General features: G+C 36.5%; 1 protein-coding gene across 3 annotated transcripts in view; it reads right to left on the bottom strand.

The window, feature by feature from the left end:
* The window catches only part of chchd6a (coiled-coil-helix-coiled-coil-helix domain containing 6a), a 77,754-nt gene extending 54,031 nt beyond the window's left edge, over nucleotides 1-23,723 (bottom strand). The window contains exons 1-6 of one of the 3 annotated variants that reach the window (XM_059528227.1): nucleotides 23,671-23,723; nucleotides 23,469-23,581; nucleotides 19,958-20,036; nucleotides 19,755-19,851; nucleotides 17,449-17,593; nucleotides 334-357 (exon numbers count right to left, since the gene is read on the bottom strand). In XM_059528227.1, coding sequence (XP_059384210.1) covers nucleotides 334-357; nucleotides 17,449-17,593; nucleotides 19,755-19,851; nucleotides 19,958-20,036; nucleotides 23,469-23,552 — 429 coding nt within the window. In that variant the 5' untranslated portion in view covers nucleotides 23,553-23,581; nucleotides 23,671-23,723. The other 2 variants (XM_059528226.1, XM_059528228.1) reach the window with 2 other exon arrangements.
* Between the last annotated feature and the right edge of the window lie 632 nt (nucleotides 23,724-24,355).

Raw genomic sequence — 24,355 nt, 5'->3', positions numbered from 1 at the left:
GCGCTGACCGGGAGAGAGGCGCGTGTACTGTAGCAGCCAGACAACAGTGCACAACAAAGCACAACCCCAAATTACAGGGATACATAATCACCCCTTCCCTCTGCCTCCTGTCTCGAGCGAGTAGTAAATCACCTCCATCAGCACGAGCATCATATGCAATTTTCTAGCTGGGTAGCTCCGAAACCGCCACGGTGGCCGACACGGTTTGCATGCTCACAATCGGGGCTTAATGTATGAAACACCATGTTTAAACAAGGAGGGAGCGATAGGAAGGACGAACGAGTGAATGAATGAGAGAAATGTAACAATGACTGTGGAAGAGACCATGCTTACCCAGGCTTCCAGTTCGGAGGCAGGCTTGAGAAAGAGAGAATGAGAGAGAAGTAAGAAGGAAATCATCACTTAACAATTAGCTACAGAAAACATTATGCTGCAAATGGTTCCTCAACACATGTTAAGACATGTGTCTTTCACATCCATATTTGAATTGTTAGGTTTAAACAAAATGTTGTTTCAAAGATATGAAACAACATTTGTGGGGCATTTCAATTTCAAATTTTGGCAAAAATAAATACAATTTGTATTGCCATGAGATAATTTGGGGAAAACTAAATTTTCAATGGGAAATATAGTGCAGGTCTATTGCACCATATTGAGACTTGATGGGAGAGCAACATGTGTGCCTATAAAAATAATTACACTAAAAATAAACTTTTTGGTGTGGTCAGTCAAAATATTGGCAGGCAAATTTGCATTAATATTGCTTAGAACTAAGTTTAAGGGTCTAAAACTAAAGATGCATCAAAGGTTTTTTTTTTTTTTTTTTTTTTTTTTTACATAAATAACAAAATTGTCATTTTAATTTAGCTGAAAACTACATAAACATCACTGTTTCAGTTAATAGTTTTAGCCCTTCAAAACTTTTTCATCCAAAACCGAAAACTAATTTTTAGTCAAAAACCGAGAATTACAAATTTTATAGGTGATGAATTTCATCTGGTTACATCACCATAAAAGAAAAGACATTTTGAGGCAATGAAAACACTTTTAGAACAACACGCACTGATGAATCATGCACAATATGCTCAAGGACATTAAGAAAGCAAGTGGGGTCAGTTTTGATTTAATGTTGACTTTAAGCAATGTTTTTATTACAGAAAATTTGTTAAAATAGGACAGAATCTTCTCTGACAACTTAAACAAACTGTCTACAGCTTACGTCTACTTTTTAAGCTTGACCAGTTCTATATCAAACATGAAAAGGAGACTGTAAAAGGCCAAGCACAGCTCTCCAAGGGATCCTAATTGCAACTGTAAATTGGGTGCTAACAAATGTATTATGTGGTATGAAATTCACTCCTCATTATAGGAGCAGCAGCAGGGCGTTTCACACGTATTTAATGAACATGGAGGAGAGGGTAATCTGGTCTGTTTGCAGAAGCCAAGCGCTCAACACTGCCAGGGCTCTACAGCGATAAGCAAAAGGACAGGCTGAGTTAAAACCAAGAGCTGAGCATCAAAGGAGATCTACAAATAAGGTTCATTTTGCACGTTTACAGAAATCAGCTCAAAATTAATTAATCATTCATTTTCTGTTTTACTTCTTTGTTGCATTCATTAAAATCTATGTTGTTAACTACAATTAAGACTAATAAAAAACAGTTCCCTTAATTGAAATGTAGCTAAAAAAAACTAATATTAAAATAAACCTGCTTTAAAATTGAAGATAAAGCTGAAGTACTACAATTGCAAGCTAAAGCTGAAATAAAATTAAAGCCAAACAAAAAGTATAATAAAATATATATATATTAAAAAAATGAAAATCACAAGCAAGTGAAAAAAAAAAAACCACAGAAACACTGATTTTAAAATAAAATCTGACAACATATTTAAAAAACAATACAAGACTTCGCAAATACTGTAATGGTAAATAAATATTAAGTTGACCACTGATGAAAATGAATTGCACATTCATTGAGTCAATCACATCATCACCTATATTCCATCTATATTCAAACTAATCTAAGGTTGATGTATTTAAGGTCAAGGTGAGTTGCTGTTTGCATAATATTTTACAGATGTCTAAAATGCGCATTTAGTGATGTCCTAAAACAGGATAACAGTGATATGATAAGAAACCCATGTTTAATACATAATTAAATGCATTCATAACAATAAACACTAATGTAAACACTTTACAGCCTACCTGTTAGCTATTAATATAAACTGGCACATTAACAGATTTCAGTTGATTTGTGGTCACAGGCGTGAATATACAGGCTATTCTGAAATATGAAATACAAAGGTAGCTTGAAATAAGATACTTTTGAATGCTGCTCATCCAGTAAGATTTTAGTGCCGGACATTAACATTTTAGTTTTACTGTTTTAAATCATTTGCAGGTACCAATTTATAAAATGCCATTTACAAAGCTACAAAGGTTGAGACTAAAATAGAGTCACTTTAAGTTCCTTGAGAGGCTATGACAACTCTTAGCTGAAGAATCAAGAGTTTGCTCCCTGCTGGTCTGATGACGGCAAACTCATCACTCTGTCTCAAAGAACTCTCTGAGCCTGTTGAGAGCCACACACACACAGCTCCTGAATACACACACGCCTTGTCATTTCTTTATTTATCCTCTTTAAATTCTCTGTGGTGACAAAGCCAATCTGATGGGCGTGCTGCACTCATGTAACGCTCTGTTTGGGATCTGGAGCAGGCAGATAATACTCAGGCAAGTATGAATTACACTGATAAGTCTAGAAATGAGCACTGCTCGGAGTTGGTTTACCGTAAACAATGGTGCACGCGTGTGCGTTAGGCTGTAACTCAGCATCCAGGCCAGGATAGATGCAAAGTGACAGGCCATACACACAAGAAAAAGTGAGGAGACTGGAGGAATGATGAACTGAAGCCTGCTGAACACATTACGTCAGCTATAATGTGTTATCACAGTTCTCCATCACACCTTAAAGTTTCAGCATGTAGTTCGAACGGAGTTGCTCTACAGCTTCAAATAAAATAAAAAAAAATCTGAGTAAATCATAATAATATTGCTCACTAAATTAATCTGTGGAACACAACATTTTATATTTTGAAAAATAACTGTCCTCTTTGTCCAAGCAGTGAAGGTTGTTTAGACCCCAGTGACTTCAAAGAAAGTTGTTTGAAAGCAACTTAAAACTAAATAAATAAATATCAATACATGTTAGATTTTTTGAATGTTACTTTAGTATCACTGAGATACTATGATGGCTTTCATTAATATTTTGGATTAAGGTTTTTTATTAAGTGTCATTTTCATTTTAAAGCACCCCTATTATTGACATTTTTACGGTTCCTAATATTGTTTTGGGAGTCTCCTTACATGCATGCAAGATCAAGAAATGCTTTCGTTTTCTCAAAATATGCATTTAATATCACCTCATTTTCCAGCGATTCTCAAATGATTCATGAAACTGCTCTGCTCTGATTGGTCAGATGGCCTAGTCTGTTGTGATTGGTCTAGTGTACAGAGGTGTTGGAAACGATATGCCTATTTCAACAGTTCTGCATTTTGAACGCTCTATAGAAAATATAAACATCTATCTTTGACTACTCTTGTGAACATTCAGGGCCTGTGGAGCCAGAAATGTTGAGAATCGTTGCATTACAGCATCTAACACCAATTCTCAGGTACACTTAAAAGTATCAGTAATAAATGTTTCCGGAACAAAACTGAGATTTTGTTGTTAGAATGTTTCAGTCCGAGATCGCATTGGAAAACATCATTAAAACAGCTCATTTCTATGTATAACTATACCTCTGGTAATGATAATCCACAATTAAATGCTCTCCTCGTATGAAACGTCCAGATAACGGTCTTACCAGACGGCTATTGATTAACTTGTGTCATTTGAAAAACTGATTCTGGTTCACTTCTTTAATTTAATTTCAAGGCTAAGTTATTGAAACTCGCCATGAGTAACAGTTGTCGCATATTCTCAGATTTGTCTCTTGCACAAACACACACTCGCACTGCATCTGTTGTGTCCTGCGGTGTGTGTTTATACTCAGTCATCCCCTCTAGGTTGGATGTGCTGCGTTGCCATCTGATATCTGGGCACAGCTTCCCTCCCGCTTTCCTCGTCTATTTACTCGTCTGCGTTTATTTAACACGTAGCTCCTGGCTATGCAATAAATTAGCACTTAATATTCAAACTGACTACCCAGAGTGCACGCCGATGCGGACGTCTGGGGAGGAGAAGGAAGGGCCACTTGCTTCTTTAATGCCGTTGCCATGAATAATTTCTCTGCCAGCATTTCGCATCTTATCTGAGCCCGATCCGACCACCGTGTCAGAGAGCGCTGATGTAATTTTTGAGCAGGGTCTTGAACGTGATATTGATGACATGAGGGAAAAGAGATTGGAGCAACAAGACAAATCTAGAGGAACTATTTGACAGAGGGTCGGATTCTTTCAGCACCAGAGGGAGAGACACAGGAATCAGCCCGGAACGGTCAAGTGCTCATGAGGTATAAAAATGTAATATGCTCATCTTCCTTTATTGAATGGCGGGTAAAACGTACAGCTAGCACTCATAATCCTGACTGCCTTCAGGGGTCACCTGCCCCTAAATGATATTGTTCTCCTTTATCCATCACAGTTGCACTTTTTTGTTCTTAAAATGCTCAAGGAACATTGTTGCCTAGCAAGTTAACACGTGTAGGTTTAGTCCCAGTTCAATCACCTCACTCAAAATAATTTCCTGCCCCACTTCAAATTTTGAGGTCAATAAAAAAAATTTAAAAAAAAGTTAATTCTCAAAAGAACCTGTATGAAAAAAAAAGACTTGAGATGTGGGCTAGTGGTTATCACATGTGGTGCAATTTTGGCTCGTATTGGAAATGGAGGGTTTAAATCCAGCAACAATCTTATTTCCTCTCTCTGCTCACATAATTATCAAATAATAATAATTCTTTCTCATCTTAAAGTCAATAAAAGTGAAAGAAAGTCCAAAAACAAACTTTATCTCTCAAACTAATTTTCTACTTATCTACTAGCACGTGCTTCAGACTTGTTACTTCCTTTACAGATTACTTCCTTTAATTTCACTATGAAATTGAAGTATGGAAAACAGGCCGGACAGACAAACTCCTATTTCAAATTCTGAGGTCAATAAAAGCAAAAAAAAAAAAAGTGTAAAAAGAGAAGGAAAAAAACAACAACTTTTTAATAACCTTAAAAAAGTCAGACATGTTGGTTAGTTGTTATCATATGTGGAAATAAAATTATACGAAATTAAGGTTCAAATCCATTCCTGAAAATTGTCCACACAAAATTTTCTATTCTTCTTCAGGCTTATATGCAGAAAACATTATTTGTATACTGACAGTTAATTTCTGGTCTGGTCTATGTTTTAACAAATAACTTTGTGGTCAATTAATAAAAGTCACAAAAAGTAAAATAATAAGTAATAATTGTTTATACTTTTGGCATAAACACTGGCATTTTGTGGTTGACAATGACATGGAAACAAGAAAATAATTCTCAACTGACACAAGACGCTTACCAGAAAAACCTGTGACACTCAAAAAAAAAAAAAAAAAAAGCCCTTCCGACAGAGTGATAAGTAAACACTTACAAACACAGAGACAACACAAGACCTAATCCTGCACCTAATTCCCTCTTATCCCAGACTCCTGCTCCAACAGCGACGCTAGAACGGAAGAAACAGTGCAGGGAGCACCGGATAAAATCTATCCACTCCACCTGCCTGCCGCGGGCCTCGCTGGCAATTACCTGAGCTCTGGCCTGGCTTGAGCTCAGAAAGCGCGGGAGTCTTAATGGCTTTGCATGCAGGAAGATGTCAGGCCTGAGATTACAATTACTGATAGGACTCTGCTACCAGACCGACTCTCTTCTCTCTCTCCTGCCGCACCGGATTACTCACACTGAGCTTCTCTGATAAACTGCACGGCGGGGGGAGATGAAAGTAGGTAAATAAATAAATGAAGAAATGAACTTATTGTTATCTTCTGTTGGAGGCTGAGAGGGAAATGTTGATGTCTGTGATGAGGTGTTATGAGGCTGGAGTGATGAAGGGATAAATCTTTCTTCATTTACGATTGAAATCACAATTCCTATTTAACGCACACAGATGAATAAAGTAGTTTTACAAAATGTTCATATTCATATTGGTGCAATAAACATTCCCTATCAATGTTGAAACGGTTGTGTTGCTTCATATTTTTAGGGGAACCTTAATTCATGTTTTTTTTAGGATACTCTGATGACTGGAAAGTTCAAATGAACAGCATTTATTTAAAATAGAAATATTTTCAAACATTATAAATAAATGCCTTTACTGTCACCTTGTTGAATGAAAGTATCAACTTTAGTTTTTATTTTTAATTAAACCTCTGAACGGTAGCGTATCGAGGTTTCCACAAAAATATGCAAGTATAACAAGCAGCATAACTGCTTTCAATATTAATAATAAGAAATGTTTCTTGAGCACCAAATCAGCATATTCGAATGATTTCTGAAAAATCACTTGACAGTGAAGACTGGAGCAATGGTGCTGAAAATTCAGCTTTGCATCACAGGAATGAACTATATTTTTAAAAATGTTCAAATAGAAAACTTGTATTATACATTGTAAGTATTATTTTTATACATCAGACCAGATCAGAAAATCCTGATGCTATAAATCTAGCGCAGCTACTGATGTTAACAGAGTCTCAGGCGAACCAAACGAATCAACACCTGAGAGATGTAAGTCTGTCTCGCTTCAATTTTCCTCAGTTTTCTCACTTCAAGATAGACAGCAGTAACAAAAACATTTACTACTACTCCAAATTTAAATACTGTAATAATTTACCAGAACCATTTACAATACCAATTAGCACTGAAGACCTTTTGCTCTTTGTATTGAGATTTGGCAGACATTAAAACACTAACATTGTGTTAAAGAGTTATTCCACCACCTAGTGTCTAACAACAGAATTTACACTTTTTTTATTATATGAACTGAATTATCTTCAAAGATGCAAAAGAAATACTAGTGTAATACCAAAATAAAGAGAATGTATAAAATACGCTAATCTACTGTAAAACTGAATTACTGTACAACCTGGTTATACCGAACAACAGAAATTGAGCCCCACAGCATCCATTCACACACAAGTGTGAAGCTTTATGCAATGATGTCACTTCATACGCTCAAAAAGCAGATTTAAAAAACATCATCCGTCTGATGCAAAATCCCTTATCACAGAGAGATAAGCCAGGCATAGATGCACTCTGATTATTTTAGCAGTTCTCATGCATAAGCAACAACTGAGCTAGAGGAGCAGGCGGGCAGCTCGGTGGCGAGCGTGAAGCAGTGTTAATGAGACCAGCTTTTTAATGGAACTGTGGAGAGTGCCAAATGCAAATGCAACTTATCACCTCTCACCGCCACCAGGCCAGGGAACGGCATTAATGCGTTTAAGAGCAAAGAAATTACCCATAGTTCGCCCCTCTCTCTCCCTTTATCCCCCAACTCTCTACGTTATTTTTTATTAATCTTGTGACTGCTCGTCATGTACAGTGAGAGCTCATGGAGGGCATCCGCAGAGACCCTGGCAGATGGATGGAGGAAGTATGAAAGGAGACGAACAGACAAGTGAATGGTGCATTTCACAGAAAAAGTGTTCCTGTAGTCCGAGTGCGAGCGCAGGGGCGGAGGTGACACATTACTGCATTTTAATACACTTGTATGGTCCTCTTTCTGGAAGACAATATTGTAGAGAACAGCAATTTTTGATGTGAAGCAGTTATCAAATGTCGAAAGGGAAAACTGAAACGAAAGCATTTTTTTATGTAGTGAAATAAATGTGTTATGAAAGGCAAAACAACAGATATTCACATGGACTAAAAAAATTGTAAAAGGTATTACAAATGCAAAAATAGCCATACTGAGAGGGAAACATAAAAAAGCTAAACATACATAAAGGTTTTCATACTGGGAGAAAAAAAAAACGAAAGAACAAAATGTATATATATATATATATATAAAAAAAAATATTCACACTAAGAGCAAAAAATCGCAAATGTATTCTCACGGAAAACAAAACAAATGAGTGTAATGAAAAGGTAGAATGATAATCCAAATGCAAAGCCCCTTAAAGGTGAAACAAATCTGAAACGAAAAAAAATTTAACAATAAGACACTACGAATCACAATTACAAAAGGTGTTCACAGAGAGAAACGAATCAGTTAAACAAACAAAAAAGCAAGACAAACAAAACGTGACAGATGCAAAGCTATTCAAACCAAATAAATGCTGAACTGAATATAAACAAAAATGGGAATCTTTTTTTTTTTTTTTAATCCATGGACAATTTAAAAAAGATTCCTTAGGAATGCTGTTCCGATATAATTTTAATTAGAAAATTATTAAATTTAAAGTGATTCACATCAAGAGCAAAACAAATTTGTTGGATTGAACAAAAAATTAGGAGAAAAAAAAAATCCCCAAGAAAATTTTGCAGTAAAATGTTGGTTAATTGTGACATGCAGGTTAACGAGCATTTCAATTTATTTTTAGTAAGTGGTTCATTTTGATTGTTTTTAATTTGACTTGTTTATTAATTACAAATTTTTCTTTTAACTCACATACCTCCTACAGTTCACTTCAAGTTCAAACCCACAGGGAAACCACGCCATAGTGAATAGGTTCACAGTTTACACTTCACAGAAATACAGTTTTCAATTTTTAAGTAAATGTTTTACTTGGTGTAAAACAGGGCTCATCTTCAATTGTTCCTAACCTGAGACTATTACACTGTAACTTCTTAACTAAACCACTTCAAATCTACACACTATACAGACACTATACAATAAGCAAGAAGAACAGATGCAGCTCCACCAATAAAACACCTAAAAACCCTATTTAAAAGCCTGGTGATCAATCATGCACTACACAGCAACAAACAAGACAGAAAATACTGTACTCTACTGCCATAAATGCAGACGCAGAGTCAAAATACCAAATCATGGTGTATTCATACTGTCATCATGAACTGGAAGACACTTCTAATATGTATTACGATAACACTTTCATATCAATATTTTAACATCCTTTTGCATGAAACCGATAGCAAAGGATCAATTCCTCCTCAGATGTCTGAGCGGATATCTCACCATGACTCATGTTTAACAAGTGAGGTCTCCAGTGATCAGGACATTATTGATAATCATGAATATTTAGAGGCACGGACCTTGATGTTGCGCTCGGAAACGCACCAGCAGAACAGAGAGAAGCTGCCATGTCACGGCTTCATTCTGATTAATGACAGGACTTCCCATCACATTTACATCACAGACGATCCACATACAGGGTTTAAAACCATGGTTCTTCACTCACTGATGGGTTATAGTTTTGTTCTTTAAAATAATACATTTCAAATAATAATAAAAAAAAAACACATTTCAAATAATAATAAAAAAAAACACAGACCATATAACTGTGTATTCAGTAGAATGAAAAAAAGGGGGGATTAAAAAAAGGGGGATTTTCAATTTTTAAATTGAAGGAGAAAACATGCAATATCTTTTGTTCCAGAATACAATTTGTTTTTATATAAAATCTATTTAAATTATCTGCTCATCTGTCACTTAGTAATATAATATTTGGCCAAGAATTTGATCTCTTGAGTTCGAGTTATGTATTAGCAGATATATTATGTATTGTATTGCGGTTTATGCATTGTGAATGTTCCTCAGTCATGTTTATAATGTATATACACTAATCATTCAAAAGTTTGGTGCTGGTAAAATAGCTTTTAATGTTCTTGAAAAAAAAAGTCTTATGCTCACAATAATTTAATAAAATATACAGTAGAAAACTAAATATTGTGAAACACTATTACAACTTAAAATAGCGGTTTTCTATTTTAATGTGTTTTGCATGTAACTTATTCCAGAATCTTCAGCATATTTACTCCAATGTCACATGATCAGAAATTTTTCAACTTGCTGCTCAAGAAACCTTTTTTTATATATATATATATATATATATATATATATATATATATATATATATATATATATATATATATATATATATATATATATATATATATATATATATATATATATATATTATCACTGTTGAAAACAATATTCTTGTGGAACCCACAATATATTTTTCAAGATTTTACTGATGAATACAAAGTTCAAAAGAGCACCATTTATTTAAGTTAGACATTATGACACTTTTTATCAAATTAATGTATCATTGGTGAATAAGAGTTTAAGTGTTATCTTGGCAACTAACTGAAATTAGGTCTTAAGTTTAAATGAAGTTAAAGTTGAAACACTTAAGCTACTTAAACAAAAAAAAAGAAAAGCTAAAGAAAAGCTAATAAAAATGGAATCATGTAACAACTAATAAAACCTTAAAATAAATAAAATAAAAACCAATTCAAATATTGATAAATATTTAAGTAAATAAACTAAAATAATAAATGTCAAATACATAATTTGGTAGTGAAGCACAATCTTTTACTGGTGTAAAAATCCATACTAAACTCTTCACAAACACAGAATCACAGCTGAGGCTTGTGTTGACACATCTGGCCATGTTCACACATCTGCTAATAAGACACTGAGGTTGAGAGAGAGAGATGTTCAGGGCTAAACAGGAGGATGGAGCCATAATTACCTTCACAACCTACCTCCACACACACACGTTTACTCTTCAAAGCTTGAGCCCAGGGGAAGCTTTTCTATTAAGTGTCCAGAACATGTCAGAGCTCAGATAAGACACACCAACAAGACGTACCACAGATCCTCGGGCACAGACCATCACGTACAACATCACACACACAGTCCTTCATTCCACTGTCTACAAGATGACGACATATGATGTAAAACTCATATAGACTAGATAAGGTGGCTCCTCCAGGGGCCCAAGAGTGAAGGGACACGATCCCTAAAGGACCTGAATAAGTGGATGAGAGGAAGTGAAAGATGGGACAAAGGAAAAAACTGAATTGGAATTCAAAGAAGCCAATTTCATCCGTGTCAAGAGAGCAGTAGCGTGTTTCTCCGACAGGGACTTGACCAGGGAGAGTGTTCCTTCCCTGCGGGACTTTATTTAAGAGAAAAACTTTCAAACTTGAAAAATAAGGGAGATAAGAACAGAAGGTATTCATTTTTTTTCTTTTTTAATTATATTTACTTATTGCGGAATTGTCAACTAGTTTGGCTGTTGGAACACAGATTAATATTTGATAACGCTAAGAAAGCAAAAAGCCACTAAAGGCTATGTGTTAAAGTGATTTTAAAAATTCAGTTTAATTATTATAGTAATATTTTGTGTATGTAAATAAATAAATAAATGGTGCTCTTTCGAACTTTATATTTATTTATATTTATGTATAACAAGTCATTCCTGCTCAATGAACTATTCACTTATAAAAATTTGGACTTTATGTTGTTGACGGAGACATGGCAACGGAGTATGGAGTTTTCCCATTTGATTGAACTCTGTCCTGCGGAACGTTCATTCATCAGCACACCAAGGCTCGTGGGCCACGGGGGTGGACTTGCTGTTGTTTATAAAAATCAGTTTATTTGCCAGTTGATGAACTCCAACACGTACTCGTCCTTTGAATTACAGATGTCTAAGGTTGGTCAAATTCTTTTTATTGTATTCTTGTTTATCGGCCTCCTGGGATTTTGGCTCCTTTTCTGAGCAACTTTACTGACTCTTTATCCTCTATCATTATGTTGAATAGAGTTATTATTGTCGGTGATTTTAATATTCATGTGGATAATGCTGCATGTAATACTGTTTTAAATTTTTTTAATTTAATGGATACTTTTAATTTTGTTCAACATGTCTCTGGTCCTACACATGATAAAGGACACTTGCTTGATTTAGTGTTTTCTCATGGTTTAAATATTGACGATGTGTGTACAGAGGATGTCTATGTTAGTGATCATAAATGTGTTTTATTTAATCTTGCGTGTAACGAAAATCCACTGCCGGTTAAGCGGGTGTCTTGTTCTCATACGATTACCCAAGTTGCTGTTGAGAATTTCTCGACCGCTTTTGATTCCAACTCGGTTATTATTTTAAATGACATTGACAGTTCTGTACAGTCGTTTAATGATCACTGCACTTTGTTACTGGATAAAGTGGCTCCATTTAGGAATCGGCATATTCCCGTGGTTAATACTTCTCCATGGATAAATGATGCCATTCGCAGTCTCAGACGTGTGTGTGGGAAGACTGAACGTTTGTGGAAATCTACGCGGCACCAGGTTCATCGTCTGTATTTTAAAGAGTTACTGTCTGATTTACATGAGATGATCAAGGTGGCCAGAGCGCTGTATTTAAATTTTTTTATTTTAACTTGTAAAAGGAATCCTAAGACTTTGTTTGACACTATTAATTGTCTTGTGTCTCCTGTTACATCATCTGTACCTGTTTTTTCTAACGATGATTGTAATAATTTTTTGTCTCATTTTGTGGGTAAGGTTATGGCTGTTAGGGCTAGCATTTTACCATCAGCTATCCCCTCTGTAATTATCACAGAGCGGCCCTCAATTTTAAGCTCTTTTCAGTCAATATCCTTAAATGATCTTATAAAGATAGTTTGTATGATGAAACCTTCTCAAAGCCCGGCGGATATTTTGCCTGCTTCTGTGGTCATGGAAACTATTACATCCATTGGTCCATGTTTGGTCTCAATTGTTAACCTTTCGCTAAAGTTGGGCCAGGTCCCTAGGTGTTTTAAACACGCTGTTGTTCAACCGCTCTTGAAAAAGTGTAATCTTGATGTTACATCGTTGAACAACTATAGGCCTATCTCTAAGTTGCCCTTCATTTCTAAAATCCTGGAAAAGGTTGTGGCAATGCAGTTGAATGATATTTTGGATACTCATAATATTTATGACAAATTTCAATCAGGCTTTCGCAAAAATCATTCTACTGAAACTGCCTTACTCAGGGTATCAAATGACATTTTGATGGCCACAGATGCGGGGGAATGTTCCGTGTTGGTTATGTTAGATCTTAGCACAGCGTTTGACACGGTGGATCACGGCACTCTGATTAATAGATTACGCTGTTTAGTAGGCATTTCAGGTTCGGCTCTGGATTGGTTTTCATCTTATCTGTCCGATAGGTCTTTTTCGGTATCTGTTGGATCCTTTATGTCCGATTCTGTACTTTTGTCCTGTGGTGTGCCACAAGGTTCTGTGCTGGGCCCTTTGTTGTTTAACTTGTATATGCTTCCTCTTGGACAGATTATTAATAGTTTTAAAATAATATCTTATCATTTATATGCAGATGACATTCAGTTATTTATTTCGTTTAGACCTGATAGTCTAGATAAACTGTCAGTTCTACAGGATTGTTTAATCCATTAATTCTCCATTAATAAATGGATGGCAACCAATTTTTTGCAACTTAATAAAACTGAAATGATGATCTTTGCTCCTGACTATATTATACCTAGGATTAAGCAGGTTTTGGGGGTTTCAGCCACTTCAGATTGTAGTGAAATAAGAAATCTAGGTGTCTTTCTGGATAGGGCCATATGTTTTAACAGTTATATAAAGTCTATAGTTCGCTCATGTTTTTTCCATCTTAGGAACATTGCTCAGATTAGATCGGTGGTCTCAAGAAAAGAGATGGAGATGCTTGTTCATGCCTTCATCTCGTCATGTTTGGACTATTGCAATGTTCTGTATACTTGTTTAAATAAGTCTTCTATGGCACGACAACAAGTTGTACAAAATGCAGCTGCAAGGCTGTTGACTGGTACCAGTAAGTGGTCTCATATAAGACCAGTTCTCAAGGACCTTCATTGGCTCCCAGTTGAATTCAGAGTGCAGTTTAAAATTTTAGTTATCACTTATAGAGCCTTGCATGGTCAGGCACCTCTCTATATTCAGGATCTTTTACATAAACATTCACCGGGTCGGCCCTTAAGGTCTTCTGGTCTGGACCTTTTTATTGTCCCTAGAACACGTCTTAAGATTAAAGGTGATCGTGCTTTTTGTACTGTGGCACCGAGGCTTTGGAACTCACTTCCATTAGCACTGAGAACTATGGGTTCTGTCAATTCTTTAAAAAAAACACCTGAAGACGCATCTTTTTGGATTCGCTTTTATTTAACAGCAGTGGTTACTTGTCATTCCATGTTTGTGAAGAGTGTTTCTGTTTGTTGTGTTATGGTAGATTTATTGTATGCATGTTTGATCCTTTTTATTAACAGATTGTAGAGCACTTTGTGACTTCTTGTCTGTGAAAGGTGCTATATAAATACATTTTACTTACTATACATATGTTGTTGTTGTTTTTTACCAGGGGTCATGAACTGCCTCTGTTTTTTTCATTTTGTACAGCTCTCTGAGGTCTACTTATAATGTTATAAAGTTTTTTTACATCAAAAAACATCATCATTTAGAAGTAATGTTTTGGACCCCAATCATCAGAATGCTTCGTTTGAACAGGTGTGGCGGTTTGTAGACGTATAAATAGATGAAGATGTAGTAAATGCCCGCTGCTTTGATTGGCTAACACTTGTGTATGTTGTATCTACATCCTTTACAGATAGATTGATTTAAGTTAAAAATGCATAAAAAATCTATTTAACAGACAAACTAATAGTGATCACGCAAAAAACAGTTACACTTATAAATACTATATCCAATATAGTTGGCACAGCATCGTTTTTTAGTTTCAATCTTTCTAAAAATCCTGTGTCAAATTGTGCATTGTTTGTAAACAAATCCACGGTAAAATTACAAGGTGCCTTCTGCAGAGTCGTGGCCTAATGGTTAGAGAGTCGGACTCCCAATCGAAAGGTTGTGAGTTCGAGTCCCGGGCCGGCAGGAATTGTGGGTGGGGGGAGTACATGTACAGTTCTCTCTCCACCCTCAATACCACGACTTAGGTGCCCTTGAGTAAGGCATCGAACTAGAGGTCTGCACTCCCGCGGGAGTTCCGCGGGACCCGCGGGTCGCGACGCAAAACAGTGCGGCGCGGGACAAATTTTGAAAGGTCATTGCGGGCGCAGGCGGGATGATCCGGTGCACTTGCGGGTGCGGGCAGGAGGGATGATACGCTGCACTCCCGCAAATTAAATATTAGTGTAAAGTAAAATATATAAATGGTTAAAGTAGCGTTCATAATTTGTACTTGTGAGAGAGATTCTGTTTGTCAGCAATAAAAACGTTTTAAGCAATCTAAACTTGTGAATCAAGGAAATTATAGCATATTTTCAATTAAAAAAAGCAACATTTAATAAATAAATTAAAAAGTTGAGTAATTTGCGTCACCGGATAGGCTACTGTCGGTAGTTGATCATTTCTATTGTAAAACAGTCAAATATTACATTTTTATCTACTTGCATTTTACCAGGCATTCGTTCGCTTCTTTAATCATTTTGACATTGATGAGCTAGACCGCTGAACTTTTAGTCATCCTAACAACAAACAGAGCATTGCGTAATGTAGTGCATCAGAGCAGCATCAAGAATATCAAGTGCGCAACGCTGCTCAACGCTGCAAAAAAGCACATCGCTTTAATGCAAAATGGAAAATTATAAATAAAACTGTAATATGCACATGATTAGGTAATCACGGCTGCTGTAATCTTATTCACATTTCTTTTTCTGATTAATTGTTTTGCTCTATGAGAGACACAATTTAACAAAATTATTCGGGGCTAAAAACGTCCTAGCGCCGCCCCTGATCCTGCCTGCCGTCTTGCGGGCATTTGCGGGCGGGAGCGGGACATAATATCACAGATGCGGGCGGGAGCGGGACTAAAAATGACAAATCTTTGCGGGAGCGGGCGGGAGCGGTACTAAACACTGCGGGAGCGGGCGGGAGCGGGACTGAAAATTGTGTCCCGTGCAGGGCTCTACATCGAACCCCCAACTGCTCCCCGGGCGCCGCAGCATAAATGGCTGCCCACTGCTCCGGGTGTGTGCTCACAGTGTGTGTGTGTGTTCACTGCTCTGTGTGTGTGCATTTCGGATGGGTTTAATGCAGAGCACAAATTCTGAGTATGGGTCACCAAACTTGGCTGAATGTCACTTCACTTCAGAGGCAATGTTTAGTCACGCTATTACAACACAGAGTGGCCCATTTCACAAGCTGTCATTTTAGTTGGATATGATTAATCCAAACAAACCATTTGAACTTGTCCACAAATCAAACATACAAAATTGAATGCTGTTGCTACTTAAATTAAAATATGCTATTAAAACACCTCCAAGTAAGGAAGAATTGCAAAATTATCTTCTCCGTGAACTACGGCTCTGTGTAGTAAATGCTGCTCCATCTGAGAGCACATGAAAATACCACATTTACCGTATTTTCCGGACTATAAGTCACACTTTTTTTTAATAGTTTGGCTGGTCCTGCGACTTATAGTCAGGTGCGACTTATTTATCAAAACTAATTTGACATGACCCAAGAGAAATGAACTAAGAGAGTGAACCAAGAGAAAACATTACCATCTCCAGCCGCGAGAGGGCGCTCTATGTGGCTCAGTGCTCCTGTAGTCTACACTGTAAACATAGAACGCCCTCTCGCGGCTGTAGACGGTAATGTTTTCTCTTGGTTCTTGATTCTAAATAAATGCGACTTATAGTCCAGTGCGACTTATATGTTTTCTTTCCTTATCATGATGTATTTTTGGACTGATGTGACTTATACTCAGGTGCGACTTATAGTCAGAAAAATACCGTAATAACATGTTTTGACTCCAAACTCACTTTATAACAGCAGTCGAGTGTTTGAAATAAATCCTTCTTTGAGATTACAGATATACTTTATTAGGATGAAAATTATAATAATAAGAACTCAGATAAACTATATATTGCCGTAGTCATGTGTTTATTAGTCACGTTGAATCAATGAAAGCAGTTAAATCTTTTGTTTACGCCGCTGCAGCGATTTCCTGAATTTCTTCTTCGGGGCATATTTGGATTTTCAGTGTGAAATCGTCCTCTGGCCTTCGGATGGAGATTTAATACTGATCACAGAACTGTGTTTCACTGAAAGATATGCATGATAATAGCAGCTTCTGCCTAATTGTGATTTATTGTCTATGCGATTTAATTTTGATTAATTGTGAAGCCCTAGTAAAACAATAATATTGTGAAATACTATTCAAATTTAAAAATAAGAGTTTTCTGTTTTAATAAATTTTAAAATGTAATTTTTTACATTTTCTTTCATTTTCGAATTTTCTTACTACCACTTTTGATCAGTTTACTTCATGCTTGCTAATTTTATTTATTATTTTTAAATCTTACTGACTTTTGAGTGAACATTATGTACAGTATTTACATTGCTAGTCTCAGAAAACATGCATGTGCATGTGCATGTGTCCTTAAATATCTGTCCTGAAGTATTGTGCTGTGCTGAAGTGTTTGTAGAAGAGTCTCACCAGCTGTTTGGCTTTCTCAGACTCCTGCCGCGACTGTACTCGCTCTCTCTGCACTGCTCGAGTGATGTCCTGCCGGGCTGCCTCTCTCTCTTTGCGTGCGATGCGAGCCAACTCCTCCTGTATAATGGCCTGCTGCTGCTCATACCTGAACAAGCACACACACACACACACACAGCTTTATTTACAAGCCTGTTGCCAAGCCATGATTCACTCACTGCACTTCTAAATCCTACCAGAGAGCGTCAGTGTTTTGTTCCTTGTTCTTAAGCTTGTTTCAATAGTATGATTCACACTTGAACAGCATCCAGGAAAAAAAAATATAAGTTTTCATGAACAAGAGCAATTTTAGATTTAAATTAGTACAATAATTCTAGTATTTGGGATATTATTCTGAAAATATTTAGTTTATTATTATTTTTATTAATTGTGTTACTTTATCATCTATACTATTTACTATTTATAATCTTATTGATTTTATTTGTCTAATCTAATTTGTATATTATTTAATTATTTTAAATAAAAATGTATTATTGATTCATTTTAAATTTCTAATTACATGTGTATTTACTTTAATACAAGTTTATTATTTTCATATAATTTTAATAAAAAATATATATATTTTTTTATTATATATTAATTTTTACACTTTTTTTCTCTCTAAACTCCCTAGCACTGTTTTCCAGCCCCCTGAGGATCCCTGGACCCCAGTTTTGGCACTTTTCCACTGCACGGTAGTGTTGTCACGATAACAAAATTATTGTTTTGATACCGATACCAAGACAAGAATTGCGATTTCGATACTTTTTCTGAAAAGGGAAAATACACTTTCAAATATCATTGCTGTGCTTTATTTTAAAACCGGGACAACATTCAAATCATATAACACATTAATAAAAAATATATTGTGATGAGTCAGCTGCATGGACGCCAGGCCGTCGATCCCAGTCAAGCACTGCGGCCAGCGGGAAGAATGCAGTCTTTAGAAGAAGCGCGCCCCTCGCCGCCCCGGACCGAAAGGAGGGGGCCGCGTGGGGCTGCCAGAATCCACCCCTTACCTGGACCCTTCCTTCCAGAACACTGCCCGACCCACACGATCCCCGCAACACGACGAGGACACCAGATCCCACTTTGTTTTGGACACTCTCCCCCTTTGGACACTTTTATACCCTCGTTTTATTTTCTGTTAATAAAAGCCTCTCCGAGGCCTTATGCCATGCCCACTGTGTCGGTCGTTTGCTCCTCCCATGACAATATGAACAGCAGATATATTAAACATTTGAACAAAATATGAAATATCAAAATATAAAAAATATTTAAAGCAATGACATTCAAGGTAAAAAAAGAATACATCTAGAAGCATTATCTCAGTTATCATAAGAAACATAAGAGTAATAACTTTATCTTGATTCTGAACTTTGAAAGTACTTCCATATTTCACTCCTCGTGTCATCTTTTTCTACCAGTCGTGGACCGGCGGCCACAGTTTCACTTGTGCTTGCACATGCAGCCATCTCGCTGTAGTGTTTGTCACATGACAGCTGCAGCTTCTTTGCAGCGTGCGTGAGGAGAAAAAAAAACACAGACGTCCATAGGGAGGCACTGGAAGCGTGCATTGCACACAACAACATGAAATATGTTTCTTACAAATCTGGAACGCAGTCATTCTTTGAAGTATCGATACTTATAAATTTAGGAATCGTGACCTTTTTAATTTCCGAGAATCGCGATACTTTTGCACCGTGCAACCATACTGCACGGTACAGCTCGGTATGCTTCACTTTTGGGGGGTTTTCCACTGGGTTCAGTACCTGGTACTTTTTTGTACCACCTCGGGTGAGGTTCCAATTGAACCGTAATGTTACCATAACGTGATGTGAAAACTCTGCTGATCACAGATTGGCTGGAGAGAATAGTCACTGAGCCTGCAACACAAACACGTAAGAACCACTAGATTTAAATCAGCACAGCCAGCAAAGGATCGAATGCAACTGTTTTGAACGAGCACACCTTTATTTAACCAAAAAGTTTCGTTGTGTGTTGCGGAAGTACAGACGTTCCTCTCGTTGATAGCTGAGGAGCAGATCCAGCAAGAGCTTGATGGGGCGACGTGGAATGAAAACGTTTTTTTTTTTTTTTTTTTTTTTTAGGAGACAGCAGTAGAGGTGGCACAACTATAACGACATGTGAATAGTCCCATCCACTCTAAAGCAATACTAAACTGCAGGGGAAACCAAACCATGCTGAGCCGAGCCGAGCTGTACCACACAGTAGAAAACCGCCATTTAAAACTATTTGGACTAAAGTACCTCTTCCTGAGCTCTTCTTTAGTGTCAGGAAAAGTCGTCCTGGCCTGTGTTTTTGGAGATTGCGGGTCAGATGTGCTGGATGTTCGAGTCTGCTGGCCTGCAGGATCAGAAAAACTTAAATGATTATCCCTAACCTGCATTACAAATTAAATAACTCACTAAATCGCAACTCACGCGATTTATGAAAATACTGTATATCACACCTAGGTTTTCTTTATTGTTGACAGGCGGTCTTGGATCAGCACTGGCATTCCTCATGCGCTGTAGGACGTCTTCAGACAGCTAAGGACAAAAAAAATGGAGAAGTTACACAGACGTCCTCAATTATCGTGAATCCAAGATGGCAGCCTGATATGTCTTGTCGTTTTTTGTCCTTCTTTATTTTAAATTAATCTTGACGTCTTGTGCATTTTTAAGTCTCACTTTGGTAGTGGTGAATTTGCAGAGATGTTCAGCAAACCTTAGATCTATTTTAGTATATGAAATTTATTTAAAACACTGTATCAACCACGCAATTAATCTCAAAGCTCTCCAACTTGACCTGGGTCTGCCCGCGGCCTGGCGGAGATGCTGTGTCTCTACGGCGGATCAGCGCCTTTGAACTTGGGCGTGTCTGCACGGGTCAGCGGTTCTACTCCTGATCCGAGTTTTGTTGCTGTTCTTCGGGTGTGACTCTGGATTAGGACTGAGAGTTCAGTGTTTTGTTGGCGCTGTGGTGCTTCAGTGGACTCCGTGGGAATTTCCTTGGACAAGGTTGTCGATTAACATCAGCCGCTGGGACCCGGTCGGTTGATTTCATCGAGGCGGACGCACGCGCACTACGCGGTGGATTTTGGCGTGCATCTCTAGGAGATTAACGATTATACTTTGATTTTTGTGGCTGCATGTGGACCGTGGTTTGGCAATGCAGTATATATTTTCTGATGGAGTGGCTCTGTTAGCTTTACTCCTATTGATATCCAACCTGGAAAACGTCAGCTACAGGTATGACTCGTATTACGATACCCCTACAGTTTTAAATTGGACAAATTGGATAGATGTTGGAGTAACTTTATACACAAACATTCATATTTGTCTGTCGACTGAAACTGTTATTTTAAAATTTTGTGTATGAGGACTCTATAAAGTCAGTTCATGCAGGAAAAGAAATCAGTGTCGTCAACCACTCTACATGTTTGACACCATCTGTTAGAAATGAAAGTAAAACAATTAGACAACGGAGTTTTATAATTCTTATGTTGTTGATATCTGGCAATGTTTTACCAAATCCCGGACCTTATAATGACAGTACCTCAGTTTTTAATGTTCCTACTGATCTCAAATCTAGATCAGGTTTGGGTTTTATTCATATTAATGTGAGAAGCTTGCTTCCTAAGTTGGACATGGTGCGTATCTGGGTAAAAAATACCAATGCTGACGTTATAGTATTATCTGAAACGTGGCTTAATAAATCTGTTCCGGACAAAGCTATTGGTATCGATGGCTATATTGTCCATAGGGCCGATAGGCCAAAAAGAGGAGGTGGGGTAGCAATTTATATCAAGGATAGATTTGAAGCTACTGTATTACTTTCTGAATCAGTGGCTAAACAATATGAATTATTAGCTTTAACTCTTATCGTTTCTAAAACTGTACATCTTACAGTAGTTGGATGCTATAGACCTCCTTCAGCTAATAATGACGCCATTTCAATCAAAAATTTTAGAAGGTTTTATTAGTGATCAAGTGACTTGTTATTTGAATGCTCACAAAGTTCTATCTAGTAATCAATCTGGGTTTCGCAAAAAACACAGTACCACTACAGACGTTATGAAAGTTTTAAATGACATCATTGGATTAGTTGATAAAGGTGATTACTATGCTTCTCTTTTTATCGATTTATCAAAGGCTTTTGACACAGTGGATGAGATATTGCTGCATAGATTAAGGAGTGTTGGCTTATCAAAACATGTTATTTTTTGGTTTAAAAATTATTTAATTAATAGAACCCAATGTGTTCAGGCAGAGGGCAAAAATTCAGGACTATTGGAGATAGTTCCTCAAGGATCCTTGTTAGGGCCTCTTTTATTTACTATCTACATAAACAGTATTGACCTTGGTAATAAAGACGTTAATTTTCATTTTTACGCAGGTGACACTGTTATGTATTGTGGTGCACCTTCAAAACAGCAAGCCTTGATTAAACTTCAAGCGGCATTTGATGTTTTTCAGTCTCGGCTTCATACACTAAAACTTGTTCTGAATGCTGATAAAACTAAAATCATGTTATTCTCAAGCTCGAAAAAGGCGGTAGACAATCTTATTTCTCTTCAGACTTCGCAAGGTAATGTGATTGAGTTAGTGAAAGAATATAAATATCTTGGTATCACTATCGATGATAAATTATCTTTTGGGTCTCATATAACTAATTTAACGAAACAATTAAAAATAAAGCTTGGGTTTTATTTTAGAAATAAGTTCTGTTTTTCATTTAATGTAAGAAAGAGGTTAGTTTCTGCTACTTTCTTGCCTGTACTCAATTATGGTGATGTGGTTTATCAATTTGCTTCTTCTCAACTTCTTTCTTCTTTGGATGCTGTTTATCACAGCGCTTTAAGATTTATATCAGATTGTAAACCTTTAACTCATCATTGTATATTGTATAATAGAGTATCCTGGCCATCTTTGTCTATTAGACGGAAAATTCATTATTACTTAATCATTTATAAAACTATTCTGGGGTTGTTGCCTTCATATCTAGGTTGACTAATTCAAAAGAAAAGTGTTGGGAAATATTCCCTCCGGTCTGATAATTGTTTTACTCTCTCTGTCCCATTTGTGAGAACTGAACTGGGAAAAAGGGCTTTTTATGTACACAGCTCCATTTGAATGGAATTTACTCCAAACAAAATGGAAATTACAAACTCTGTTGCCTATGGAACATTTTAAATCTATTATTCGGTCACTCGAAGAAGACTCATTGATTTGTAATTGTTTTTAAGTGTTTTAAATTGTACATTTGTTGTTTCAATTTGTAAATTGTGACTGTAACTGCTGTCCATTCTTGGCCAGGACTCTCCTGTGAAAGAAATTTTAATCTCAGAGAGATTTTCCTGGTTAAATAAAGGTCAAATAAAATAAAATAAATAAGCTTATAAAGTTTTAAGAGCGCTCATATATTTTATACAATTCTTCCTTCCATTAGGAAACAGCAAGTGCATACTCGATATTACAAAATATATGACACAGAAAGGTTAAAGCTTAATTTTCCTTCTGGAGCTGCCTTGCATATTTGTAAACATGCAAACTATAATAAAGAAAAAAAAATAACTTGTTTCAGTTTACAGACTTCGTGTCACTCGAAGAATCAACTCTCCAGTCTGTAATCAACTCTCTTACTACAAGATTACCACGATGAGTGTCCCGACAGGACTATATACACCTGTTCTTGGTTTCAATTACACTTATGCATGTCGTTAACCAAAGCCCGTCCGTCAATCATGTGTGGACTAAATTAGAGAAGAAAAAATTCTATATTCATGTTTTTTGTGACATGACAGACATCTGAAACAACGTTGTCCCGTTTTCCCAAACGCGACCCGTTCACTGAAGGACATTCGGGTACCTTGACGGCCGATTCACGCAACAAAGTCCCACGAAAACAGACATTGCCGTATTGTACACCAGTATGATTGGTAGGTGGTAAATATGGGATGTTGGATTAATGTAAATTACCTTCACTCCACGCAGTATCCTCACCCTGTCATCCTCGTCTAGGCCGAAAGAAACTCTCCTGGTCGTGCTTTCTCCGGATCCCATCGCTTTTTTGTACAGCTCCGCTAATGGATCTTTAATATAAAAAAGATATGTTTACTCTTTAAATGAACACAAATGATTCCGTAAACACGCCGATATGTTTGACAGATTTGCATCTCACCGTTGGGAAGTGGCAGTTTGTAAGAGGGCAGTATCCTGAAACATTATTGGCCAACGACAGTACAATAAGCCAATAGAATTTCAGGATATATCGGCGACTAGAGTAAAGGCTTCTGGGAGTTGTAGTCAATAAGGCTAACTTTTTACTAGCGCGCAAGTTCTTAGTCAGCGCTCATTCACTAAAATAACCTACTATATAGAAAATAAAATAAAATGAAAAGAAAAGAAAAGAAAAGAAAAGAAAAGAAAGAAAAGAAAGAGATTGGTTTGGAGTGTACTGTATATTAAAACGTCTTTGTTTATTTGGAGTGTTTTAAATTACGAACTGCAAGGTTTGTTATCTCTATCAACAAAAACTTTAATTGTGAAAACAGTTATCTATAAAATATTTAGTTCAAAAACTGAGCCTATGCTTCGGCTGTGAATCAAAATCACTTCCAAAAGCCCAGGTGCGGGTAATTCATGCAAGAGGTTAAACAAATGTTTTAGATATGTATATATCTTTTTTACCTCCAACTAAGTAGGCTGCTGTTTACAAAGTGACGGGATAAACTTGTAATAAACTGGATAAACACAAATATATATATATATATATATATATATATATATATATATATATATATATATATATATATATATATTAAGCTATATAATAAAAAGAAAACGGATAGAATAGAAAAAGAATA

This window comes from Carassius carassius, chromosome 37 (genome assembly GCF_963082965.1).
Source record: "Carassius carassius chromosome 37, fCarCar2.1, whole genome shotgun sequence".
In the NCBI taxonomy this organism is placed as follows: Eukaryota; Metazoa; Chordata; class Actinopteri; order Cypriniformes; family Cyprinidae; genus Carassius; species Carassius carassius.
The sequence above is the reverse complement of the archived record's forward strand: the minus strand, read 5'-3'. Positions and strand labels throughout refer to the sequence as shown.